General features: G+C 42.4%; 3 protein-coding genes across 9 annotated transcripts in view; all 3 read left to right on the top strand.

Annotated features, from left to right (window-relative positions):
* Positions 1-2,814: 2,814 nt before the first annotated feature.
* The window catches only part of LOC124488974 (protocadherin gamma-A3-like), a 111,113-nt gene continuing 91,977 nt past the window's right edge, over positions 2,815-21,950 (top strand). For 2 of the 7 annotated variants that reach the window (XM_047051564.1, XM_047051561.1), the window contains exon 1: positions 15,814-18,398. In XM_047051564.1, coding sequence (XP_046907520.1) covers positions 15,981-18,398 — 2,418 coding nt within the window. In that variant the 5' untranslated portion in view covers positions 15,814-15,980. Of the gene's footprint in view, positions 5,322-9,489; positions 12,033-15,813; positions 18,399-18,850; positions 21,410-21,950 lie in introns of those variants that run through there. The other 5 variants (XM_047051554.1, XM_047051552.1, XM_047051565.1 and 2 more) reach the window with 4 other exon arrangements.
* LOC124488992 (protocadherin gamma-A10-like) lies at positions 5,634-9,386 on the top strand. The gene is made up of 2 exons (XM_047051591.1): positions 5,634-8,207; positions 9,367-9,386. Exons 1-2 carry the CDS (start codon positions 5,762-5,764, stop codon positions 9,384-9,386), a joined length of 2,466 nt encoding a protein of 821 aa, XP_046907547.1. The 5' UTR covers positions 5,634-5,761.
* LOC124488991 (protocadherin gamma-A3-like) lies at positions 12,668-15,237 on the top strand. The gene has a single exon (XM_047051590.1). It carries the CDS (start codon positions 12,763-12,765, stop codon positions 15,235-15,237), a length of 2,475 nt encoding a protein of 824 aa, XP_046907546.1. The 5' UTR covers positions 12,668-12,762.

Below are 21,950 nucleotides of genomic sequence, written 5' to 3'. Positions count from 1 at the left end.
TGTCACACACACACTCACTATAGAAAACATTCATGAAATGACATCTCACCGTGCCAATACATTGTGTACAGCCATGACCATCAGACTCCCATGACATTTGCTTTTTATGTTGAGCAGGCAGCTGAATTTTCACAAACAGTGATGCCCAGTTCTACCAGCAGCACCAGTTATCCACTGTGAGGCTTCTGTGCTTCTAGCCTAGTTTCCACCTCATACATATGTATACCCCTGCGTCCTGATGTGAAGCCATCATCTGAATAATGCACAGTCATAATGTGGCGAATGTTATGGTTTGCGGCAACACGCATGCTAATGTGATGGTTGCCTGTGTGTGTGTGTGTGTGTGTGTGCAGCTGCAGCTTGACTGGTGCCTGGTGTAGCAGTCAGCTGTTTCAGTGCTGACTGCTGGCAAAAGGCCCACCTGTGACCCAGTAACAATTCTAGCTTACCTGTGCTGAACCTGTCAGCTGAGTGGATACACACATCCCTGCTGATGCTCTGTGATGTGCGGGGATCACTGCTATTATTTGCAGTGGGTTGTGTTGAGCAGTGATACTGCAGTGGGTGGTTCTGTACTGGATGGATTTTCCTCTTCATCTCAGATCTAGGTCAGTGGACTTATCAGATTGGATCATGAAATCATATTGGGGATTCTTCCAGGGATGGTGACTGACCCACACATCGGCCTCTATGGCTCAGTGAGTGTGCGTTTGTAACTGTACACAATGGATTTGTGTGCATGACTTCCTGAGCAGGCAAGTTAGTGTTACGGTGCATTCACACTGCAGCGGGGCGGGCAGAGCGGGGCGTCGGCTTCCAATTGATTTTCAATGAAACCAGGCGTTGATGCTCGTGTAGGGCATTGTGGGAAGGCGAGCGGGGCGTCAACGCTCACGTAGGGAATTGTGGGAAGGCGAGTGGTGCGTCAAAAGTTGGATTTTCTCAACTTTATGTAAATGAGGAGCGTGAAAACGCTAGCATTGGCCAATCGGGTTGGTTTCTTGTTTCTTGTAACGTAGCAACTGTTGCTCATGGTAAAAATTTCTAGGTTTGACAATTTCAAGATGGAAGAGCAACTCATTGTATGTGTGTCTTCATACCCAGTATTGTATGATACGTCTATGTTCGATTACAGAGACGTAAACAAAAAATGATGCCTGGCGCAGGGTTGCTGAGGTTGTCGGCGTCCCTGGTGTGTATTTTGTACTTTAATTCAGTTTCGTCACATTACATAACTTTCTTCTGTGCTAGCTGCATAGTCTAGCTAGCTCACCCGGCACACGATTCAACGTTGAAATGCTGGCTGGCAGCCACTTGCTATTCATACAATGAATGTGTAGTGGCAACTCATAATCTAGCGATTGATTTGCAGAGATTTCGAGTAATATAATAAAAGGTTACACATGTCAACGTTTCAACGTTGTCTGATGCATCTTTTTTTCTAGTCGATGTATGCAAAAAAAAATTGAAGACGTTGAGGATCGGACACAAAAAAGAAAACCTATTGTGTGCTGTAGATAAGATCATGTCAGATCTAGAAAGCGTATCGGATTTTTGAAAACGCTGCAGTGTGAACGCACCGTTAGGCCCTTACTATGATGCCCACAGGAGAGGCCCTCACTATGATGCTCACAGGAGAGGCCCTCACTATGATGCTCACAGGAGAGGCCCTCACTATGATATCCACAGGAGAGGCCCTCACTATGATATCCACAGGAGAGGCCCTCACTATGATGCCCACAGGAGAGGCCCTCACTATGATGCTCACAGGAGTGGCCCTCACTATGATGCTCACAGGAGAGGCCCTCAATATGATGCTCACAGGAGAGGCCCTCAATATGATGCCCACAGGAGAGGCCCTCACTATGATGCCCACAAGAGAGGCCCTCACTATGATATCCACAGAAGAGGCCCTCACTATGATGCCCACAGGAGAGGCCCTCACTATGATGCTCACAGGAGAGGCCCTCACTATGATGCCCACAGGAGAGGCCCTTACTATGATGCTCACAGGAGAGGCCCTCACTATGATGCCCACAGGAGAGGCCCTCACTATGATGCCCACAGGACAGGCCCTCACTATGATGCTCACATGAGTGTCCCTCACTATGATGCTCACAGGAGAGCTCATCAACACAATGACTCAGTGCCTACAGTTGAAGGCCTGTTTGCTATTTGGTTGCCTGTTATCTCATAAATGTGAATTCATCATTTAGATTTTTGTTCATAATGATAGTGGTTTATTGACAGTATTGTCTGGTGGTGTATTGCCCTGTGGTGGATCTAATTCAGGGAACTGAACAGTGTAATTACACAAGGATGGGAACAATCTAAGCAAGCATGGTGTCATTCTTGATACTGATACGATTTAACCATCCATTTTGTGTACATGTTCAATTTAGAGTGTATTACAGGTGAGCCTTTTACTTTGTTGCGTTTAACCTTCATTTTGAAATTGATGTGATGTTGTTGCAATTCAATAATTATCATGAATGTATCACTAAAACTTTGTTTTGTTTAATAAGGCATTGACCTTGGACCACATTTTTTTTCATGCTGTTATTTTGTTCTTGCTGTCAAACTGCATGGATATGGTTAAATCAGGGTTGTGTTATAGTTTAGGTCTGGTTTGTGATAGGTATGTCCTGTGATCAAGTCCTAGCACTTCAGTAGAGAATGTCACACGTGTCCTTCTATGAACTCACTCTGAGTGGTGCTGTTGTCCAAGGAAACCACTACTGCACGATCCAATATCTACTGTCGCAGATAAGTCTAACGCACTTGAACACAGTAGGCAACAGAACGCCTCATTGAGTCTCACGACTAAAATACCGTTTTGAAAAGGTTTCGGGAGTTAATGAATTTCGTCCTAGATTTTTTTTCATTGTACTCACGTTTTGGAAAACGCTATGGATTTATTGGGAAGCGCAGGGTGTGGTTTGCGATGGAAAGTATCAATTTTGCTGATGTTCTTTCTCCGCGCCGCGGGTGGACAAATCCGTTATTCTATACCAGAGGAGATGAGAAAGGGTCAATTTGTTGGAGATGTGGCGAAAGACTTGGGCCTGGATGTTAAAAGGTTGGTTTCCGGCCGTGCGCGGCTAGTTATAGACGGAAATAACCAATATGTAGAGCTGAACCAGAACAAAGGACAATTGGTTGTCAGTGACAGGATTGACAGGGAAAAACTGTGTGGTCAGAAGTCTCCGTGTAGCTTTAGTTCAGAGATGATCCTTGAAAATCCCCTTGAATTGTTTACGATTACCATCGAAATTCAAGATATAAACGACCATGCACCTGCATTTTCTAAAAAGGAAGTACATTTGGAAATCAGTGAGTCAGCTCCAATCGGAGCTGTGTTCTTGCTTGATAGTGCAGTTGATCCAGACGCAGATGTGAATTCATTGCAAAGCTATTCACTGAAACCTACCGATAATTTCGTTCTTAAACAACACAACAGAGCTGACGGAAGCAAGTATACAGAAATGGTGTTGCAATCTGTGTTAGATCATGAAAAACAAAGCGAACACTCTCTGATTTTAACGGCGGTCGATGGTGGGGACCCACAGAGATCTGGAACAGTTAAAATACACGTCACTGTTCTTGACGCAAATGACAATGCGCCTATTTTTACTGAGTCTTTATACAAAGCTTCTGTTGTTGAGAACGTTCCCTCTGGTACAATAATTATTAAAGTAAGCGCAATAGATGCAGATCAAGGATACAATAGCAATGTTACCTATTATTTTACACATATGGAAGAAGTTACCCCTCCCGCGTTCAACATAGACCCCAATACGGGGGAGATCACACTTCAAGGTGCAATGGATTATGAGACTGTTCAAAAATATGAAATTAACCTTCTTGCCAAAGATCCAGGGGGTCTCACAGGTGTAAGTAAATTAATCATTGAGGTATTGGATGTAAATGATAACAGTCCTACAATAGGTCTTGCATCTTATTCGGGAAAAATTAAAGAGGATTCTCTTCCAGGCACAGTCATAGCGTTAATTAGTGTCCAGGATATCGACTCGGGCAAAAACGGTCAGGTGCGATTAGAAATAGACGAAAATCTCCCATTTGAGATAAAGTCATCACTCAGAAACTATTACACCTTAGTAACGGAAAATACTTTGGACCGAGAGAAAGTTTCTTGTTACAATATCACACTTATTGCTACAGATGAAGGCTCGCCACCGTTGTCGTCCAAGAAAACGGTCGTCTTAGATATCACTGATGTAAATGATAACGCACCGGCATTCAGTCAGAGTGTATATAGCACACAAGTGATGGAAAACAATTCTCCCGGAGTATCGGTACTTACCATAAAAGCCACAGATCCAGACAAAGGACAAAACTCACGAATTGCTTATTATCTCTTTGAAGGGGATGTTAATGGGAATCCAGTGTCCACGTACTTCTCTATCAACTCAGAAAACGGGGTTATACATTCGGTGCGCTCACTTGACTACGAGCAAATCAGGGGGTTAACAATACATGTTAAAGCTCAAGACGGAGGATCGCCCCCTCTCAGTACTAATACAACCGTTCTTATTAATATTCAAGACCAGAACGACAACGCACCTCAGGTTCTGTATCCAGTTCAGACTGGTGGCTCTCTGGTGGCTGAAATGGTGCCTCGTTCAGCAGATGTGGGCTATCTGGTTACAAAAGTCGTGGCTGTTGATGTTGACTCTGGACAGAATGCCTGGCTCTCCTATAAACTGCAGAAAGCCACAGACAGGGCGCTGTTTGAAGTGGGCTTACAGAATGGGGAAATAAGAACTGTTCGCCAAGTGACTGACAAAGATGCAGTGAAACAAAGGCTCACTGTTGTAGTGGAGGACAACGGGCAGCCCTCTCGTTCAGCTACAGTCAATGTTAACGTGGCGGTGGCGGACAGCTTCCCTGAAGTGCTCTCGGAGTTCACAGACTTTACGCACGACAAGGAGTACAATGACAACCTGACTTTTTACTTAGTCTTGGCTTTGGCTGTAGTTTCATTTCTTTTCATCACGTGTTTGGTGGTTATTATATCCGTAAAAATATACAGATGGAGACAGTCTCGTATCCTCTATCACTCAAATCTACCGGTTATTCCGTACTATCCACCTCGTTACGCAGATACTTTGGGGACTGGAACTCTGCAGCACGTGTACAACTATGAGGTGTGCAGGACGACTGACTCCAGAAAGAGTGACTGTAAGTTTGCCAGACCGGGTAGTCAGAACGTCCTGATAATGGACCCCAGCTTGACAGGAACCATGCAGAGGATACAGAGTGAAAAGAACATCTTAGACGAACCAGACTCTCCACTTGAGGTGAGTTTTTTTTATTATATTGATTTGGTGTTATGCATTTGACAAAACCTTTGCAATTTTCCATGTATGTCGCATTGACAAGGTTGAGCTTTATACCTAGAGTCAGAACTTGGCGTGTAATATATTGAACTGTGAGCCATCTTGTATCGTTCTTTGACGTAGAATGGTGTTCAAGTTTTAGACTGTAAGGGACGCTGTTGATCATGAAAACGTTGTCTCTGCAGTGCTGTCAGTCATTTTAGTCTCCACCTCTATTCCTGCGCTCTGCAGAGAGGGAGAGGCTATGTTCTTACAACAACGCTGTGCGGAACGTAGACTAAGTTCTCTAGAAATACACGAATGAAATGGTTAAACTTACACGGATTAATTGATAGATTTGCCTTTAAACGTGTGTTGTTTCAGGTGGAATATAACTGGCGGACATATTACATTTTTTGACCATGGCATTAGAGGAATTTGCTGAATCAGAAGGACGTTTGCGTTTGAGATTACGATGGCAACTGCTTGCATTTCTTTGTTTCAGTCACATTGTTTGTGGTCAAATTCGATATTCTGTTCCGGAGGAGATGAAAAAAGGATCGCTAATAGGTAACGTAGCACAAGATCTAGGAATAGATTTGGAAAGGCTCCGAACAGGTCGGGCCCGTATCGTGACCGGAGAGAGCATTCAGTACACGGAGCTGAAGACAGACAAAGGGATTCTAGTCGTGGGTGAGAGGATAGACCGAGAGCAGCTCTGTGGCGACGTCACTCCGTGTAGCTTCAGCTTCGAAATAATATTAGAAAATCCTATGGAGCTCCATCGTGTAACAGTTGAGATTTTAGATGTTAACGACCATGCACCTGTTTTTCCAAATAAAGTTGTAAACTTTGAAATCAGTGAGTCAGCTACAATTGGAGCACAATTTCCACTGGAGAGCGCAGAGGATGACGATGTAGGACTTAATGGTCTCCAGGACTATGTTCTAACCCCCAGCGATAATTTCATTCTTAAACAACTTGCGAATCCAGACGGTAGTAAATATGCTGAAATGGTACTTCAGAAACTGTTAGACAGAGAAGAGTATCCCCGTCTATCTTTAAAGTTGATCGCTGTAGACGGTGGAAGTCCGCAGAGATCTGGCACAGTAAACATAGAAATCACTGTACTAGATGCTAATGATAATGCTCCCGTGTTTAACCAGTCCGTCTACAGAGCCACTGTGATGGAAAACTCCCAGAAGGGCACCTACATCATAACTGTTAATGCCACTGACGCAGACTCTGGGGCAAACGGACAAATGTCTTATAGTTTTTCGAAATTGAAGGGTGGCATAGCGGATATATTTGTAATAAATAGAGATACTGGAGTTATATCTGTTTCTGGGCAAATAGATTACGAAAAAGATAAGAAATTTGAACTCCGGATAGAAGCAAAGGATCAAGGTGGCCTAACAGGCACTAGTAAAGTTATAATTGAAGTTGCAGACGTTAATGACAACCCACCTGTTATAAACGTCATGTCCTTCTCCAGCCCCGTGTCAGAAGACGCTCCGCCAGGTACCACGATTGCAATTATCAATGTTAAAGATGTTGACTCCGAGAGAAACGGTCAGATTACTTGTTCCATTGACTCAAAACTCCCTTTTAAAATTATGTCGTCCTTAACCAACTACTATAATTTGATATCAGAAGAATCTTTTGATCGAGAATCAACTGCTGGATACAATATCACCATAACAGCAACTGATTCAGGTTCACCTCCCCTCTCTAACACCAGAACGCTACACCTGAGAATATCTGACGTCAATGACAATGCTCCTAATTTCGATAAAAGCACATATTCAGCATACATAACAGAGAACAATTCACCAGGAGCGTCCGTATTTACTGTCAAAGCGAGTGATTCTGACTCTGATAAGAACTCGAGAATATCCTATTTTATTGATGAGGCCCCGCTCATTGGTAGCCCAATATCTACTTATATATCAATTAACTCTGAGACTGGAGCCTTGCACGCTGTTCGCTCAATTGATTATGAACAAATAAAACAACTTAAACTTGTGGTCAAGGCGCAAGATAGTGGCTCTCCTCCGCTCAGTAGCAACGTAACTGTAAATATATTCATACAAGACCAGAACGACAACGCACCTCAGGTTCTTTACCCAGTCCAGACTGGCGGCTCTCTGGTGGCTGAAATGGTGCCACGTTCAGCAGACGTGGGCTATTTGGTCACTAAAGTGGTGGCTGTTGATGTGGACTCTGGACAGAATGCCTGGCTCTCCTATAAACTGCAGAAAGCCACAGACAGGGCGCTGTTTGAAGTGGGCTTACAGAATGGGGAAATAAGAACTGTTCGCCAAGTGACTGATAAAGATGCAGTGAAACAAAGGCTCACTGTTGTAGTGGAGGACAACGGGCAGCCCTCACGTTCAGCTACAGTCAATGTTAACGTGGCTGTGGCGGACAGCTTCCCTGAAGTGCTCTCGGAGTTCACTGACTTTACGCACGACAAGGACTACAATGACAACCTGACTTTTTACTTAGTCTTGGCTTTGGCAGTAGTTTCATTTCTGTTCATCACGTGTTTGGTGGTGATTATATCAGTGAAAATATACAGATGGAGACAGTCTCGTATCCTCTATCATTCCAATCTCCCAGTGATTCCTTATTATCCACCGCGTTACGCAGACACTTTGGGGACTGGAACTCTGCAGCACGTGTACAATTACGAGGTGTGCAGGACGACTGACTCCAGAAAGAGTGACTGTAAGTTCGCCAGACCCGGTAGTCAGAACGTCCTGATAATGGACCCCAACTTGACAGGAACCATGCAGCGGATACACAGTGAAAAGAGCATCTTAGATGAACCAGACTCTCCACTGGAGGTGAGTGTCCTTTATGTTTGTATGGTTATCTTTTACAAAATCGTTTTTTGGGGAGGGGAAATAAATATTTTCGTTACATTTTCCTGCTCTATTTTCGCCAGAGAAATTCTTGCAACTAAATTATTGCATGTGTCATGCAAATGAGACCGTTAAGACGTGAAGTATTACACACCAGCGGTAGAAGATTAAATATACCAACTATTGCTGTGAACTAATGTTTTGTTGGGCATCAACAAGAACCAGTTGTTTGCAACATTACTTCGGCATAACAGCAGAGACAGACACGCTGCCGTTTGCGAATTCGCTGTCCATGGTGCTGAAACATTGTTCTATTTTTCTTTTTTCTGCATTTACATGTATTCATTTAGCAGACGCTTTTCTCCAAAGTGACTTCCGAGAGAAAGCTTTACAAGTGCATAGGTCACTGATAATAACAACAAGATAGCCCCAAGCATTGCGGGTAGCCAAAACAAGAAGCACACATTGTGAACAACCACAAAATCAGTGCCAAGGGGAAGAACCATAAGAGCATGTAGTTAAGCAAGTTACAATTAAACAACATGAATCAGTAAGTGCAAGTGTACCTGTAGAAAAGCAAGCAACAGTTTAAAAAAAAACTTAAATAAAACTGCAAATAAACTTTTCATTGTTTTGGGGAAAATACAGACGATGGGATCCCATCTTCCACATACAAGTGGTATTTTTAAATATCCTTACTGTGATATTTGAACGTATGGGTGAGTTTGAAAGTTACAATGGATATTTAAGAAGCAGCAAAGGCATGCATTGCATTCTATACTTGTGGAAGTCGCGCCAAGCATGTGCATCTAGTCCAACACGTGGACTGTAGTTGGTGAAGTTGCTTACAGGCTCTATGTCTCACATCTTAGATGCATCTGGTTGTGGGGGAGATGCAAGATCAGGTTTGATGTGGTGGGGTAAGGGAATACTGGAACATGAGTTCAGTAAGTACACGAACAATATGATTGCACTGTGTTGGTTACGGAGATTTTAATTTGGTGTTATCAGCATTTCTGGGACGTATCCGTATTTTGTTTATCATGTTCCATATTCATATAATACATCAAATGTACATAGTCATGCTTTGATGGATGGCACATCAACTGTGAGTAATTGTGTATGATTCTGTATGTAATACAATGGTGTTCTGGTTTTAGACGGTAAGGGACGCTGTTGATCGTGAAAACCTTGTCTGTGTCAGTCATTTTTAGTCTCCACCTCTATGCCTAAACTCTGCGGAGGAGAGGGAGAGGCTGTGCGAGACAGAGAGTAAATTATCTACAAGTACACGAAGGAAAGGTTCAAACTAAAACGCATTTATTTATTTATAGAATTAGCCTTAAAACGTGTAGTGTTTACAGTGGAATACAACTCGGATATTTTCCACTGTTTGACCATGGCATTAGAAGAATTTTCTCAAGCAAAAGGACGTTTGCGTATGAGATTTCGATGGCAACTGCTGGCTTTTCTCTGTTTCAGTCACATTGTTTGTGGACAAATTCGATATTCCATTCTGGAGGAGATGAAGAAAGGATCGCTAATTGGTAACGTAGCACAAGATCTAGGAATAGATTTGGAAAGGCTCCGAACAGGTCGGGCCCGTATCGTGACCGGAGAGAGCATTCAGTACACGGAGCTGAAGACAGACAAAGGGATTCTAGTCGTGAGTGAGAGAATAGATCGAGAGCAGCTCTGTGGCGACGTCACTCCGTGTAGTTTCAGCTTCGAAATAATATTAGAACATCCTATGGAGCTCCATCGTGTAACTGTTGAGATTTTAGATGTTAACGACCATGCACCTGCTTTTCCACATAAAGACATACAATTTGAAATCAGTGAATCTGCTACAGTTGGAGCACAATTTCCGCTGAAGAATGCAGAGGATGACGATGTAGGACTTAATGGTCTCCAGGATTATGTTTTAACCCCTAACACTAATTTCATACTGAAAAAGCAAGCGAATCCAGACGGTAGTAAATATGCTGAAATGGTGCTTCAAAAACTGTTAGACAGAGAGGAGCATCCCCGTCTATCTTTAAAGTTGATCGCTGTAGACGGTGGAAGTCCGCAGAGATCTGGCACGGTAAACATAGAAATCAATGTACTAGATGCTAATGATAATGCCCCCGTGTTTAATCAGACAGTGTATAAAGCCAGTGTGATGGAGAACGCCCTTAAGGGTACCTATATCACAGCCGTAAATGCTAGCGATGCAGATACTGGGTCGAATGGACACATAACATACAGCTTTTCGAAATTAAAAGGTAATATTGACGACATATTTATTATGGATGAGAATACTGGAACTATAGTTGTATCAGGCCACATTGATTATGAGAAAGATAAGAAATACGAGGTCAGGGTGGAAGCAAAGGATCAAGGAGGCTTAACAGGCACTAGTAAAGTTATAATTGAAGTTGCAGACGTTAATGACAACCCGCCTGTTATAAACGTCATGTCCTTCTCCAGCCCTGTGTCTGAAGACGCTCCGCCAGGTACCACGATTGCAATTATCAATGTTAAAGATGTTGACTCCGAGAGAAACGGTCAGATTACTTGTTCCATTGACACAAAACTCCCTTTTAAAATTATGTCGTCCTTAACCAACTACTATAATTTGATATCAGATGAAGCTTTTGATCTAGAATCAACTGCTGGATTCAACATCACCATAACAGCAACTGATTCAGGTTCACCTCCCCTCTCTAACACCAGAACGCTACACCTGAGAATATCTGACGTCAATGACAATGCTCCTAATTTCGATAAAAGCACATATTCAGCATACATAACAGAGAACAATTCACCAGGAGCGTCCGTATTTACAGTCAAAGCGAGTGATTCTGACTCTGATAAGAACTCGAGAATATCCTATTTTATTGATGAGGCGCCACTCATTGGTAGCCCAATATCTACTTATATATCAATTAACTCTGAGACTGGAGCCTTGCACGCTGTTCGCTCATTTGATTATGAACAAATAAAACAACTTAAACTCGTGGTCAAAGCGCAAGATAGTGGCTCTCCTCCGCTCAGTAGCAACGTGACTGTAAATATATTCATCCAAGATCAGAACGACAACGCACCACAAGTTCTGTACCCAGTCCAGACTGGCGGCTCTCTGGTGGCTGAAATGGTGCCACGTTCAGCAGACGTGGGCTATTTGGTCACTAAAGTGGTGGCTGTTGATGTGGACTCTGGACAGAATGCATGGCTCTCCTATAAACTGCAGAAAGTCACAGACAGGGCGCTGTTTGAAGTGGGCTTACAGAATGGGGAAATAAGAACTGTTCGCCAAGTGACTGATAAAGATGCAGTGAAACAAAGGCTCACTGTTGTAGTGGAGGACAACGGGCAGCCCTCTCGTTCAGCTACTGTCAATGTTAACGTGGCGGTGGCGGACAGCTTCCCTGAAGTGCTCTCGGAGTTCACTGACTTTACGCACGACAAGGACTACAATGACAATTTGACTTTTTACTTAGTCTTGGCTTTGGCAGTAGTTTCATTTATGTTCATTACGTGTTTGGTGGTGATTATCTCAGTGAAAATATACAGATGGAGACAGTGTCGTATCCTCTATCATTCCAATCTACCGGTGATTCCGTATTATCCACCGCGTTACGCTGACACTTTGGGGACGGGAACTCTGCAGCACGTGTACAATTACGAGGTGTGCAGGACGACTGACTCCAGAAAGAGTGACTGTAAGTTCGCCAGACCGGGTAGTCAGAACATCCTGATAATGGACCCCAGCTTGACAGGAACCATGCAGCGGATACAGAGTGAAAGGAACATCTTAGATGAACCAGATTCTCCACTGGAGGTGAGTTTCCTAGAATTTGAACTTTCACCTTATTGTCACCTTATTAAAATGCATTAATTTTTGGAAATGTTCTTTCAATTAAGTTCATGCTTCAATGTTTTCAATGACAATGTTGCACATTCCAACAATTCCTATTCTCATCAAAATTAGATAGTTGATTTACACCGGATGCATATTCAAAATATCAACAAGGTTAAACATGGCTATACTTTTATGTTGAGTAGGACATCAACACAAAGCAGTTTTTTCTATATTTTTGTGTGTGTATGTTGGCTTGAAGTGAAGTTGCGGAATATGTTTTTGTAGAGGGCTAAGGACAAATTTAACAATGTGTTTGTCACGAAGATTAGTATTTGGAATTACATGTTTGCATTTCTAGAAATCATTTTTCGTTATTTTTGTAGAACTGACATGGTAGTGCACACGTATAGATATATAGTCGAAACTTCACGTGTGTAAATTAACTGACTAATTCAGTATCGTACTTTCTGGCAAGTGATCTATTTTCGGACAGTAAGGGACGCTGTTGATCAGTAAAATATGGCCTCTGCAGGCCTGTCAGTCGTTTTAGTCTCCACCTCTATCACTGCGCTTTGCAGATAAGTGGGAAAGGTTGAAGCTGGGCAAGACGGGGAAGTACATTTTCAAAAATTACACGAAGGAAGGTCGACTGGATTCATCAAATAGTGGAACGTAGCCTGTAACTGTCGGATATTCCATTTTTTTGACCATGGCATTGAAGGAATTTCCTCAACCAAAAGGACATTTGTGTTTGAGATTACAATGGCAACTACTGGCTTTTCTTGGTTTCAGTCACATTGTTTGTGGTCAAATTCGATATTCTGTTCCGGAGGAGATGAAAAAAGGATCTGTAATAGGTAACGTAGCTCAAGATCTAGGGATAGATTTGAAAAGGCTCCGAGCGGGTCGGGCCCGGATCGTTACGGGAGAAAACATTCAGTACACGGAGCTGAAGACAGACAAAGGGATTCTCGTCGTGGGTGAGAGAATAGATCGAGAGCAGCTTTGTGGCGACGTCACACCGTGCAGCTTTAGTTTCGAAATAATATTAGAAAATCCAATGGAGCTTCATCGTGTAACTATTGAAATTTTAGATGTAAATGACCACGCACCTGCTTTTCCAAACAAAGATGTATATTTTGAAATTGGTGAAACTGCCTTAATAGGAGCTCGATTTCCCCTAGAGAGTGCAGAGGATCCGGACGTGGGTCTTAACGCTTTACAAAACTACATATTAACTGCAAGCGATAATTTCATCCTCAAACAACATGCTAACCCCGATGGCAGCACATTTGCTGAAATGGTCCTCCAAAAAGCTTTAGACAGAGAGGAGCATCCCCGTCTGTCTTTAAAGCTGATCGCTGTAGATGGAGGAAATCCCCAGAAATCTGGTACAGTAAACATAGATATCACTGTACTAGATGCTAATGATAATGCTCCTGTATTCAACCAGTCAGTATACAGAGCTGCTGTGATAGAAAACGCCCCGAAAGGCTCCTATATTGCAACGATTAACGCAACTGATGCAGACAGTAGTTCATATGGACACATAACGTACAGCTTCTCTAAATTAAAAGGAGCTATTGCAGATCTGTTTATACTGGATGAATTAACTGGAATTGTATCGGTTGCAGGAAATATAGATTATGAGAAAGATAAGAAATATGAAGTTAGAGTTGAGGCGAAGGACCAGGGTGGCTTTACAGACACCAGTAAAGTAATCATTGAGATTGTTGACATAAATGATAACGCACCTGTAATAAACGTCATGTCCTTCTCCAGCCCCGTGTCAGAAGATGCTCCTCCGGGTACCACCATTGCCATCATTAATGTCAAAGATGCTGATTCTGAGAAAAACGGGCGGATTATTTGCTCCGTTGATTCTAAACTCCCGTTTAAAATAACATCGTCATTATCCAACTATTATAATTTGATATCAGATGTACCATTTGATCGGGAATTGACTGAGGAATACAATATTACAATATCAGCAACTGATTCAGGAACACCTCCTCTTTTTAGCACCAGAACATTACTCCTTAGAATATCTGACATCAATGACAATGCTCCAGTATTCGAAAAAAGCGTTTATTATGCCTACGTCACAGAGAATAACTCTCCAGGCATGTCCATATTTACAGTCAGTGCTCATGATTTTGACTGGAATCAAAACGCGAGAATAGCCTACCTCCTAGAAGAAAAACAGATAAGTGGAACTCTAATCTCCAGCCTTTTATCCATCAATTCGGCAACAGGAGTGTTGCACGCGCTGCGCTCATTTGATTATGAACAAATTAAACTACTGAAAGTAATTCTAAAGGCACAGGACGGAGGCTCTCCCCCACTCAGTAGCAACGTGACTGTAAATATTTTCATCCAAGATCAGAACGACAACACACCTCAGGTTCTGTACCCAGTCCAGACTGGCGGATCTCTGGTGGCTGAAATGGTGCCTCGTTCAGCAGACGTGGGCTATCTGGTCACTAAAGTGGTGGCTGTTGATGTGGACTCTGGACAGAATGCCTGGCTCTCCTATAAACTGCAGAAAGCCACAGACAGGGCACTGTTTGAAGTGGGCTTACAGAATGGAGAAATAAGAACTGTTCGCCAAGTGACTGATAAAGATGCAGTGAAACAAAGGCTGACTGTTATAGTGGAGGACAACGGGCAGCCCTCTCGTTCAGCTACAGTCAATGTTAACGTGGCGGTGGCGGACAGCTTCCCTGAAGTGCTCTCAGAGTTCACTGACTTTACGCACGACAAGGAGTACAATGACAACCTGACTTTTTACTTAGTTTTGGCTTTGGCTGTCGTTTCATTTTTGTTCATCACGTGTTTGGTGGTTATTATATCAGTGAAAATATACAGATGGAGACAGTCTCGTATCCTCTATCATTCCGATCTCCCAGTGATCCCTTACTATCCACCGCGTTACGCAGATACTTTGGGGACTGGAACTCTGCAGCACGTGTACAATTACGAGGTGTGCAGGACGACTGACTCCAGAAAGAGTGACTGTAAGTTCGCCAGACCCGGTAGTCAGAACGTCCTGATAATGGACCCCAACTTGACAGGAACCATGCATCGGATACAGAGTGAAAAGAGCATTTTAGACGAACAAGATTCTCCGTTAGAGGTGAGTTTTCTGAATAGGCTTAGTTGGCTTAATGCATTTATTCACTAAATTACTTTTGAACCCCATCAGACATAAAACTTAACATGAATCTTTTAAACTGCATTTAAAAAATGTTTTTATTGTAAATCATGGTTACGATTGATGCAGTGTTTTTTGCTCGTCCGAATTATTTCAGCACCAGAAATGTGGACAGCGCTATTGAAATCAACGCTTTTCTTCCAAGAAATACACTACTCTGCTCGGGAGTGCCTCTTTAACACAGCCTGCTGTTCATGAAGAACTGTTTATTATTTATTTAGCAGCTATTATTTAATACGTAAAATTGTGTTTAATCTGGTTTTATCCCATTACAATTTAAATTTAACATTGAGCTTTTCAGTGCTGATTGTACATTTTATATCTTAAAGTGCAGTGATGTTAAAGTGTGCTTCGTAGATCTCCTTGATATGATGGTTAATCAGATTGTGTTCAACCCAATAGAGATTAATTTAACCCTTGTCTGGCACAGTTTTTAGTGTTCCGGGTTTGGACAGTAAGGGACGCTGTTGGTCAGTAGAATTACTTCTCTGCAGTGCTGTCAGGTCTGTTGAATCTTCTCTATGTCTGCGTTCTATGGACGGAACTGGAATTCCTCAAATGAGGTGGAGCTCAACGGAGTAACTCTGCTACATAAATCTGGAGTATATATGACCAAACAACTTTTTATATATACAAAGTCTTGAATTGTATCATTCCTTTTGTGTTTGGGAACCTTTAAGGAATATATTTTGTGGAGTTGTTTTTCAATAACCATGGCTTTTAAAAGCTGGTGTTTTTACCCAAGACTTCAAGGGCAAGTAGGCTTACTCTCTCTTCTGTTTTTCAGCCATTTTGTTGGCGGACAAATTCGGTATTCTATACCTGAGGAAATGAAGAAAGGCTCCCTTATTGGTAACGTAGCACAAGATCTTGGTTTAGATTTGAAAAGGCTCCGTGCGGGTCGGGCCCGTATCGTGACCGGAGATAGCATTCAGTACACGGAGCTGAAGACAGACAAAGGGATTCTGGTTGTGAACGAGAGAATTGATCGAGAGCAGCTTTGTGGCGACGTCACACCGTGTAGCTTCAGTTTTGAAATCATTCTAGAAAATCCAATCGAACTGCATCGTGTAACTGTTGAAATATTAGATGTAAATGATCATGCACCCACATTTAAGAAAAAGTACATAAAATTAGAAATCAGTGAATCCGCCACAACGGGATCACGTTTCATTCTTGATAGTGGAAATGATCCTGATGTCGGAGTAAATGGTTTGCAAAATTACATTTTAAACTCGAATGACAATTTTGTTTTAAAGCAACACGCAAACCCCGATGGAAGCAAATTTGCTGAGATGATTTTACAAAAACCGTTAGACAGAGAGGAGCACCCCCGTCTGTCTTTAAAGCTGATTGCTGTAGACGGTGGAGATCCTCAGAAATCTGGTACAGTAAATATAGACATCACTGTCCTAGATGTGAACGATAATGCACCTGTATTTAACCAGTCAGTATATAGAGCGGCTGTGATTGAAAACGCCCTGAAAAGTACCTACATAACAACCGTGAATGCGACTGATGCTGATTATGGCTCAAATGGTTTAGTCAATTACGGATTTTCAAATTTAAAAGATGAGTTAGAGGATGTATTTGCCATTGATAATATAACCGGAGTAATATATGTTGCTGGTCAGATTGACTTTGAGAAGGACAAAAAATATGAGATCAGAGTACAGGCGAAGGATCAGGGAGGTTTGACAGACCTCGGAAAGTTGGTTATTGAAGTTATTGACGCAAACGATAACGCACCAGTGATAAACATAATGTCCTTTTCCACTCCTCTGTCAGAAGACGCTCCTCCAGGTACTACAGTTGCTGTTATTAATGTGAAAGATGCTGATTCTGAGAGGAATGGTCATATTTCATGTTCTGTAGATGCTAAACTACCGTTTATAATAACGTCGTCTTTATCTTCATATTACAATTTGATCTCAAACATAGCTTTTGATCGAGAAACTACACCAGAATACAACATTACAATAATGGCAACTGATTCAGGATCACCTTCTCTCTCTAGTAGTAGAACCTTGCACCTTACAATATCTGACGTCAATGACAATGCTCCGCTATTCGACGAAGTCACATATGTTGCCTACGTACAGGAGAATAACTCTCCTGGGATGATACTATTTACAGTAAGCGCGCGGGACTCAGATTGGAATCAAAACGCTAGAATCTCCTACCATGTCAAAGACACACAGATAGATGGAACTCAAGTATCTAGCCTTTTATCTATCAACTCGGAAACGGGAGTAGTGCACGCTGTGCGCTCTTTTGACTATGAACAAATTAAAGAACTGAAAGTAATTGTAAGGGCGCAGGACGGCGGCTCTCCTCCACTTAGTAGCAACACGACTCTTACTATCTTCATCCAAGACCAGAACGACAACGCACCTCAGGTTCTGTACCCAGTCCAGACTGGCGGCTCTCTGGTGGCTGAAATGGTGCCTCGTTCAGCAGATGTGGGCTATCTGGTCACTAAAGTGGTGGCTGTTGATGTGGACTCTGGACAGAATGCCTGGCTGTCCTATAAACTGCAGAAAGCCACAGACAGGGCGCTGTTTGAAGTGGGCTTACAAAATGGGGAAATAAGAACTGTTCGCCAAGTGACTGATAAAGATGCAGTGAAACAAAGGCTCACTGTTGTAGTTGAGGACAACGGGCAGCCCTCTCGTTCAGCTACAGTCAATGTTAACGTGGCGGTGGCGGACAGCTTCCCTGAAGTGCTCTCAGAGTTCACTGACTTTACGCACGACACGGAGTACAATGAAAACCTGACATTTTATTTAGTCTTGGCATTGGCTGTAGTTTCATTTCTTTTCATCACGTGTTTGGTGGTTATTATATCAGTGAAAATATTCAGATGGAGACAGTCTCGCATCCTTTATCATTCCAATCTCCCAGTGATTCCGTATTATCCACCGCGTTACGCAGACACTTTGGGGACGGGAACTCTGCAGCATGTGTACAATTACGAGGTGTGCAGGACGACTGACTCCAGAAAGAGTGACTGTACGTTCGCCAGACCCGGTAGCCAGAACGTCCTGATAATGGACCCCAACTTGACAGGAACCATGCATCGGATACAGAGTGAAAAGAGCATCTTAGACGAACCAGATTCTCCACTTGAGGTGAGTGTGCTGTCCTCGAAGATTTAACAAAATACGATTGCTAATCTCCATACTTATATATATTATTGTATAAGTGTCTTGCATTATTATTATGATTATTTATTATTATGACTATTATTTTGCATTATTCCTATGGCTTTTATTATTTGGTTTTGAGTGAGAAATGTGATGCAACAGGCATGTGGCATTCAATGTATTGAAGCGTATGCGCAATAAGATGGTGTCCGTTGCATTTGGTTACTGGTATTGCAGTCTTTTGCTAAATTTTCGATGCAGAAATACGATTGCACATTCTCCTGATGTTCATGTTTTGGACTGCAAGGGCCGCTGTTGATCAGTGTTAGGATTTATGTACATGTTGATGGTCTGTTGAATCCCCTCCCCAATCAAAGCGTTATGTAGTGAGAGAGCTCGTATGAGCTGGTTCAAGACGGAGACATATTATTCAGAGTCGTGTGGAGCATTTTATGCTAAGGACGTTGATAATAACCAGGATTGTATCGAATATCTGCCAACATTTCAATCAGATTTGGACGAAACGTTGTGACTCTTCTTTTTGGGATTTGTATTGCTTTGAAATGGGAATATTTAGATCTTTCCGACCTCTAACATGGCGCTTGTGGTGTGGATTTCGATTGAAAGATATATTTTTTCTCCTGCTTTGTTTTCACACCGCTGTTGGTCAGATACGTTATTCAATACCTGAGGAGATGAAGAAAGGGTCTCTAATAGGTAATGTAGCACAGGATTTAGGTTTGGATTTGAAAAGGCTCCGTAGTGGTCGGGCCCGAATTGTGACAGAAGAAAGCGTCCAGTACACGGAGCTGAAGACAGACAAAGGGATTCTAGTCGTGCGGGAGAGGATAGATCGAGAGCAACTTTGTGGCGATATCACGCCGTGTAGCTTCAGCTTTGAAATCCTTATTGAAGGCCCGATAGAATTGCACCGTATTACAGTTGAAATATTAGATGTCAATGACCATGCGCCTGTTTTTCCAAATAAAGACATTCGATTTGAAATCAGTGAATCTGCTATTCTCGGGTCAAGATTTCCTTTGGAAAGCGCAGAAGATGCCGATGTTGGCCTTAACAGCCTACAAAACTACGTTTTAAACTCAAATGACAATTTCATTCTAAAGCAACATGCTAATCCAGATGAAAGTAAATTTGCTGAAATAGTGCTTCAGAAACCGTTAGACAGAGAGGAGCATCCTCGTCTGTCTTTAAAGCTGATCGCTGTAGACGGTGGAGATCCGCAGAGGTCTGGCACAGTAAATATAGATATCACTGTTCTAGATGTTAATGATAATGCTCCTGTATTCAACCAGTCTGAGTACAAAGGTGCAGCATTTGAAAATGCCCCCAAAGGCACCTATATTACAACCGTGAACGCAAGCGATGCAGACAGTGGTGCAAATGGACACATAACTTATTGTTTCTCAAAATTGAAAGGGAGTGTAGCAGGTATGTTTGTGATTGATGAAGTCACTGGAATTATATCGGTTGCAGGACATATAGATTATGAGAAAGATAAGAAATATGAAGTCAGAGTTGAGGCAAAGGACCAGGGTGGCTTAACAGACACTAGTAAAGTAATCATAGAGATTGTTGACATTAATGACAACGCACCTGTGATTAACGTCATGTCCTTTTCAAATCCTGTGTCTGAGGATGCACCTCTAGGTACCACTATTGCTGTTATTAATGTCAAAGATAATGACTCAGAGAAAAACGGTCATATTACCTGTTATATAGATCATAATCTTCCATTCAAGATTATATCGTCTTTAAGTAGATACTACACATTAATATCAGATATGACTTTCGACCGTGAACGTTTGTCAGAGTACAACATCACTATAACTGCGACAGACTCAGGTTCACCGTCCCTTTCTAGTGCCACAACATTGCACCTCCGAATATCTGACGTCAATGACAATGCCCCATTATTCGATAAAAGTACATACTCAGCCTTCGTCACGGAGAATAACTCCCCTGGAATGTCTGTATTTACAGTCAGTGCTCGTGATTTGGACTGGAATCAAAATGCGAGAATATCTTACTTTCTCGACGAAACACAGATAAACGGGACTCCGGTCTCGAGTTTATTTTCCATTAACTCTGAAACAGGAGTACTACACGCGGTGCGATCTTTAGATTATGAACAAATTAAACAAATTGCTCTACTGATCAAGGCGCAAGACGGCGGCTCTCCTCCGCTCAGTAGCAATGTAACTGTCAATATCTTCATCCAAGACCAGAATGACAACGCACCTCAGGTTCTGTACCCAGTCCAGACTGGCGGTTCTCTGGTGGCTGAAATGGTGCCTCGTTCAGCAGACGTGGGCTATCTGGTCACTAAAGTGGTGGCTGTTGATGTGGACTCTGGACAGAATGCCTGGCTCTCCTATAAACTGCAGAAAGCCACAGACAGGGCGCTGTTTGAAGTGGGCTTACAGAATGGGGAAATAAGAACTGTTCGCCAAGTGACTGATAAAGATGCTGTGAAACAAAGGCTCACTGTTGTAGTGGAGGACAACGGGCAGCCCTCTCGTTCAGCTACAGTCAATGTTAACGTGGCGGTGGCAGACAGCTTCCCTGAAGTGTTCTCGGACTTCACCGACTTTACGCACGACAAGGAGTACAATGACAACCTGACTTTTTACTTAATCTTGGCTTTGGCTGTAGTTTCATTTCTGTTCATTACGTGTTTGGTGGTGATTATATCAGTGAAAATATACAGATGGAAACAGTCTCGTATCCTCTATCATTCCAATCTCCCGGTGATTCCTTATTATCCACCGCGTTACGCCGAAACTTTGGGAACGGGAACTCTGCAGCACGTGTACAATTACGAGGTGTGCAGGACGACTGACTCAAGAAAGAGTGACTCTAAGTTCGCCAGACCCGGTAGTCAGAACGTCCTGATAATGGATTCCAGCTTGGCAGGGACCATGCAGAGGATACAGAGTGAAAAGAACATCTTAGACGAACCAGATTCTCCTCTTGAGGTGAGTTGTGAACTAATTGTATTTGAATACTTCACCAGGAGAAAAACGTATTCACCTTGTTACACTACTGCTCCATTTCAGCACCACACACGTATGGACAGCGCTTTTTTCCAGCATGTATTAGTTTGCCTCAAAATAACCTCAATAATCATTTGAGGGAAGTTTCTAATCTCTCATTTGGCAAGTACTATATTTCCAATTCATATATAGTATTTTGCGGTTGTTGTTTGTTAGGTTTAATCTGTGAAGGCATATTTATTGTAACTAAGGATCGTATTTAACTTCCCGGACCCTACTGGAGATATACAAAATATAAATAAATAAAAAACACAAAAATAACAACAAAAAAGATTCTTGGAGTTGTAGCCTTGACGTTCTGTTGTGTTCATGTTTTGGACTGTAAGGGCCGCTGTTGATCAGTGTAAGGATTTTTGGCCATGTTGGCATTAAAGTCTCCTCCCCTAATGATGGTTTTTACTATAACTGAGAGGTAGATAGCCTCCATTCGAGGTGGAGCACGAAGGAGAAGCATTGCTGTGGT

The sequence above is a fragment of the Hypomesus transpacificus genome, unplaced genomic scaffold (assembly GCF_021917145.1).
Source record: "Hypomesus transpacificus isolate Combined female unplaced genomic scaffold, fHypTra1 scaffold_160, whole genome shotgun sequence".
Taxonomy (NCBI): Eukaryota; Metazoa; Chordata; class Actinopteri; order Osmeriformes; family Osmeridae; genus Hypomesus; species Hypomesus transpacificus.
This window is presented reverse-complemented; position numbering and strand designations above follow the sequence as displayed.